The following is a 5,863-nucleotide window of genomic DNA, read 5'->3' as shown; positions in this document are numbered from 1 at the left end:
GAGCGCCCTCATATGGAGCCAGAGTGGAACTGCAACCAGTTCAGAAGCCGGAAGTTTACTGAGAGTGAAACTTCTCCCCTTATTACGCCCTGTCCCAAATGGAACCCTAAGCACTCGCGGTCTTCCTCTGAGTCCGCACTTTCGTGACGTAATGCCGCTTTGACTGTCGGGAAGAAGTATGCTGCGGAGTCCGCATCAGCGCGGGCTCGGCAAAAGTGCGCATCAAGGGCGCAAATCGACCACACGGGGGCGCTCGCGAGCACCCTTCTTAAATCTAAAAATGAGAAATGGGACACACTGCGGTCTCACGGACTTAACGGACACGCGCACGCGGCAGCCATTGTAAGTCCACAAGACCGAAAGTGCACATGAAGTGTGCCATTTGGGACAGGGCCAAAAATTCTCTGCTATTCATCTGTTCTCACACACTTCAGCGTCGCGGTCACTAGTTTAGACGAACACTGACACCCTGTGGTGAAATAATGGCGTATTTTTAACAGCAGCAGCATTCTCAGATCGGCTTGGGTTGGGTTAAAACCAGGGTTCGAATTATGATTTCATCTTTGTTGGGGTCTCTTTTTAAAAAAAAGAAAAAAAGTAGCCTATGAGCAGGCGGTAGCTTAATAATGTAATATAAAAATATAAAAATTTGTAAATATAATACAAATTTAATAAAAAAGCGTTGGTAACACAATTCAATTTAAATAGTACATTTGGTTTAATTTGTCGTTTAATGAGGTCTAATATATAATATAATAATAATAATATATAATATATAATAATATATAGGCTATGGTCCAGTGGTAGAACATTTGCTAAACGCGTCAGCGGTTCTGGGTTCGAATCCGCACTCATATAAGTTTTTTTTTTTTTTCATCAAATCCGATTATGTTTATAAGTGGTTCTATATCAGGCAGAGACACGTTTGTGTGCATTTTGTTTTGTAATTTTACTGGAACGAATAGAGAGTCTCCATGGTTAAAACTTCATGTTCCGATGAGTTTAGAAAATTCTACACACAGTAAACATAAGAATATCCCTTCTCCTGTCAATAAAAAATCTAATTTTTTGAAAATCTTATTGTGGACACTCATTTTAAGGTGGCGTTTGTTCAACTCATTGACCACAGTAGGCCTACATTGAAAGTAGCCTAAACATAACCGGAAATAAGTGAGATGTACTATTTCCAAACGGAAGTGCGTCACGAAGCTCAGTGCAAGTGGTCCACTGAAAGGTGTTTTGTGTATGCAAAAAAAAATGAGAAAGAAAGAAAAAATGTTGCCCAAAACATTCGATAAATCAAAATCAAACCAGATCTTTTGCTTTTTCCTGTAGCATGATTTGTTTCATATTTCTTTAAAAATTGAAATGTTGCCGAAGCACCCAAAATAGCTTGTAATTGTGACAGCTTACCCCATATAATGTAACACAATGGGACATGTTGTAGCCTACCAAATGATCAACGTGTATTTAATGAACTGTTTTTCTTTCTTCTGGACAAAATGGTAGAAATGTAAATAGATTTTTATTGTTAAAAAATACCTTATATGTTTGTGCCTATATATATAAAGAGTATAAATAAAATATTAATTGGAGTAGGCTACAGTGTCACAAAAATTATATTATAATGTAACAAATACATATTGTACAAGAAAGAAAGAAAGAAAAAGATCGCTCTCGGATGCCCCCTGAGGCGCGTGAAACCTCTCCATTCACAACGCACGCGAGCTCGTAGATGAGAGATGCGTGATTGATCTCATATGTTCATTGGACTACATTCTCTCGAGACCACATGAGACCTCACGAGTAGCGATGATACTTACAGAACGCCCACCTATACCCCAATTTTGTCTTGGAGCACGCAGACGTGAGGTGTTCGCGGGATAAGGATGAAATCACCGTCAGCATCGGTGTTAAAGAGCTGGTTTTGTTCTCTGGATGCAGTTGATGTTTGAGGCGCTCGTGGACCGCACACTGACTGCTATAAGGAACGGGGATGCTTCTTTCCCGTAAGAGCTGTTATTATCAGTTTTTATCTGTGATTTAAGATGCCGAGGTTCCAGTTTTTAAACAGTACTAGTATGCCAAATCACAATTATGAATGGAGCTACGAATACTACGACGACGAAGAGCCCGTGTCTTTTGAAGGACTCAAAGCACATCGATGTAAGATTCTCTGCAGCATTAAGTCCATTATAGCTTGATGTGTTAGATCCTGTTTTTGTCATCTTTTTGTTAACTATGAAACAAGGATCAAATGTATTCTTTGATATAAAAATGCCATTTTAAATGCGTATTGAATAAAATAAAAGTTTACCCAGCATACAGTAAGACATGAAAATAATGCAAATCTTATATAATCAACCATACCTTTTTATATATACAATTATATGCAGTATATATATGAGTAGCATTGTCATCTCTAAGTGCACCATTTAGCATCCTTGTTTGTTTAAAAAGATGAAAACAGGAATATATCTATCTATCTATCTATCTATCTATACATATATATATATACATACATACATATATATATATATAATTACATAATTTTGTTTATTATTATAGTTATAATTTATTATTCAATTATTTGTAGTAACATTTTTATTAATGTCCATTTAAAAACATAATTAAGGGTAATATAAGTAGGCTAGATACATTTGAATGAAACATTTTAGCATTTCAGTTGCATTTTCACATCACTCAGCTTTGTTTCTTCCTCCAGATTCCATTGTGATCGGCTTCTGGGTGGGTCTTGCAGTTTTTGTCATTTTTATGTTTTTTGTTCTGACTCTTCTGACCAAAACAGGAGCCCCACACCCCGAGTAAGTATTTTTAGACAGTAAACTGTGAAATACTAGCTTTGTGAATCAGCTGTGGCAAGGACAGAACAGAACAAAACAAAAAGGCAGTGTAAATTCCCAATGGAATCCTCTCTCTCACATCTGCACCACAAGCACGACGTCCTAGGGCGAGTCAGCGTTTCAGCACAGTTTTTCTGTTTCCCACTGCCTGCGCTCCGGCCACCTAGCTGCCTCATTATCCTTTGCTTCAGAGAGCTGCGTGTGTGTGAATGTGTGTGTTTGCGGCAGCCTCACTCTCATTAGCTCTCTGCTAGGTCAGTGTCTCTGATGTTGCACTCATTTAGACCAACAAACACTCTTTTCAGAAAACTTGAATTAAACCAAAAACGGTCTGCAACCTCGGCCAATTAGCATGAAGTCTTTATCCTATACTCAAACATTCATCCATTTTATTTCATGCCGTTTTAATCCAATCTATTCTTCTAGTGGTGCATTCTAATGTTTATTAATGTGAACAAATGCACTCATATTATGCATGCACATACACAAACAATAATTATCTATGTCAGTGTTCTGGTAGCTACCCAGAATTCATTTAAAAGCAAATTAATGTCCACTAAAGCCCTCTTTTTACACTCAAATATATTGGCCAAATAATTTTAAGGGCATTTATTGCTTATTGCATGTAATTACACTCAGTTATAATAGTAAAGCACTATTAGTCCCCATCCTCTGGTCTAATGGAGCAGTGAGGAAGCTCAGGGGTCAGGCTGAGAATCCGTTTAGAGTTTTAATTAAACTGCTCTATAGATGTGAGTCATCCATTGACACAGCCCGGCAGAAACCTCTTACACTGCATATCATTGAAAAGAAGAAAATGCGCACACACACACATGGAGGATAGAATATAAGATGAAGGTACTACCACTCTTCAGAAGTACCGGTGCTCATTTCACCTCTATATTAGAAGAGGGAAATAAAGCTCTTTAAACTTTGCTGATGAAGCTTCGAGTTCAATATCCCTCTCTGAATCCCACAGGGCTGCGGAGCCGTACGAGAAAAGGATGCGTCTCACCAGCTGCGCAGAGGGTCTGGGACGCCAACGTGAGGCGGACACCCGAACGGGTCTCTCCCGCCCATTGCTGGAGGAGTCCCGGTCTCTGTTTCACTGTTATATTAATGAAGAAGAGCGAGATGGAGGAAGAGCCACGAGTGACGCTGGACGTACGGGCAGCGGCCACTCCAGAGGGCAGGTGGAAGCGGTCGGCCTTGTCGTCCAAAGCATGGGAATGGAGACCAGGGCGGAACGAGAGGCAGCGCTCCTGGCACATTTCAACATTCCCAACTTTGTGAACTCAGAACTGAGCTCCGCTCTTGGAGACGAAGATTTACTACTGGGCGATCCACCGATCATAATGGAGGAGGCCCGTCCGCGCTGTACCCATCACATCATTGACTAAACCGCCGGTTTAAAGATGGTCAGATGCCTTTATGTACTCATCATGGCTCCATCACTGTCCTCAACTCAGTCTATTATCTCTAAAAGTGGAGAGTGATGTGTTTCGCTTCAAAAGTGGAGCTATTTTCTGACATCTGGGGTCTACAGTGAGAAACGGCAGCAGTGTGAAAGATGAAAAAGATTGGATGGCACGAATGGGATTTTGAGAATATGCTCTTGACAGCGGCGACAGCATGTTAAAAGAATGTTGGGAAGCCTGTGGTTAGAAAGTGATATTTAAAGAAAATACGTAGGAAGACATTCCAGCAGGTTGCAATGCCTAATTGGTTCATACTTCATTCCTATTATCAGCATTATTCAAAAAATCTCTTGATGTGCAGTAGGAAGACGTCGATGCAGCATTGTACTTGTGTAGCCTAATGGCAAAATTGCAGCAATTTGGTATCGCACTGCCTGGTTCTCTGGGCTTGTCGTGTGAGCAAATGCCTGAGTAGAAAATAGTTTTAGCTGAATCAGTGGCTTTCTGCAGAATATCTGCAGTATACTTGCATTTGTAATTGTTTAAATACAGCTGCCTGAGCAGTTCAATACTTGCGTTCTGTATCTCGTTTTATTGAACACCTATATGCCAATAAAATTCAGTGCGCAGTTTCCTGTGGTGATATTGGCTGACGCAAACAAATCCCTAACCTTAAGGCCGCACATGAATGAAACCTCAAAGAATATCATAAAAACTTTTTTGCCAAGTTGCTACCTAGCAACCACTCAGAAAACCACAGCAACCATTCAGCAATGTCCTGGCAACCACTGAAAACACTCTGGAAATACTGTTGTAGTTTACAGTGCAGAATTATGGGATAACATACAATGTTTTAACCTTTAAAAAAATATGGTTATTATTATTATTACAGTATCTATCATTAGCTAAGAAACAAGCACTGATGAAAACTTTGCCTGAAGAAAAATTATAAATGAAATGACTCACACAATCTACTTAGCAAAATTTACACATTCAAACTTGCAGACAAATAATTAATAATTTAGACAGCCAAGGACAGCTTTGAACAGAGATCAAATGTGACACTAGCTGAACCTTAGCAGGTTATCAGTACTTATTTTGACTCAATCACTAGACTTATACAAAACGCCAATGAGTTTGCTTTCATTAAGTAAATTTCCCATTCAAATTTCTTAATACTTCATGACCTCTCTCCACAAATGTATCCTATGTACCCAATTAAATTATATTTTGTCAGGACCCTTGGTGTTTATAAACAGTTCTGCATGCTGATCAGCTCTTCATAATCATCACAATGCAGCAGCTCCATCTCCAGTCACTTTATGCAATTTATGTTCTTTTAGTAGTTCATTAGCATTCAGACTGTGTCCTCTGAGGCCAGCTCTAACGCGAGTAATAAATCATGACGTCTACAGTATTTTATATTGTCTAAACATACTTTTAGGTTAAGCTTTTGAGATGAGCCTTTTTATAACTCTTATGTGGGTGGTGCATCAACAAACATTTTACTGCTGTTTGTTCAGGGGTTTGGGATTCTGCTCAATGTTGTAAAAACAACGGAGCAGCAAAACAGGACAAATA

General features: G+C 39.2%; 1 protein-coding gene across 1 annotated transcript; it reads left to right on the top strand.

Moving 5' to 3' along the window:
- The first annotated feature begins 1,710 nt into the window (after positions 1 to 1,710).
- Positions 1,711 to 4,914, top strand: mrap2a (melanocortin 2 receptor accessory protein 2a). Its single transcript, XM_084088666.1, has 3 exons — positions 1,711 to 2,166; positions 2,726 to 2,825; positions 3,844 to 4,914. Exons 1-3 carry the CDS (start codon positions 2,049 to 2,051, stop codon positions 4,262 to 4,264), a joined length of 639 nt encoding a protein of 212 aa, XP_083944792.1. The 5' UTR covers positions 1,711 to 2,048; the 3' UTR covers positions 4,265 to 4,914.
- Positions 4,915 to 5,863: the final 949 nt, after the last annotated feature.

This window comes from Abramis brama (assembly GCF_963993115.1).
Source record: "Abramis brama genome assembly, chromosome: 17".
Lineage (NCBI taxonomy): Eukaryota > Metazoa > Chordata > Actinopteri > Cypriniformes > Leuciscidae > Abramis > Abramis brama.
The sequence above is the reverse complement of the archived record's forward strand: the minus strand, read 5'-3'. Positions and strand labels throughout refer to the sequence as shown.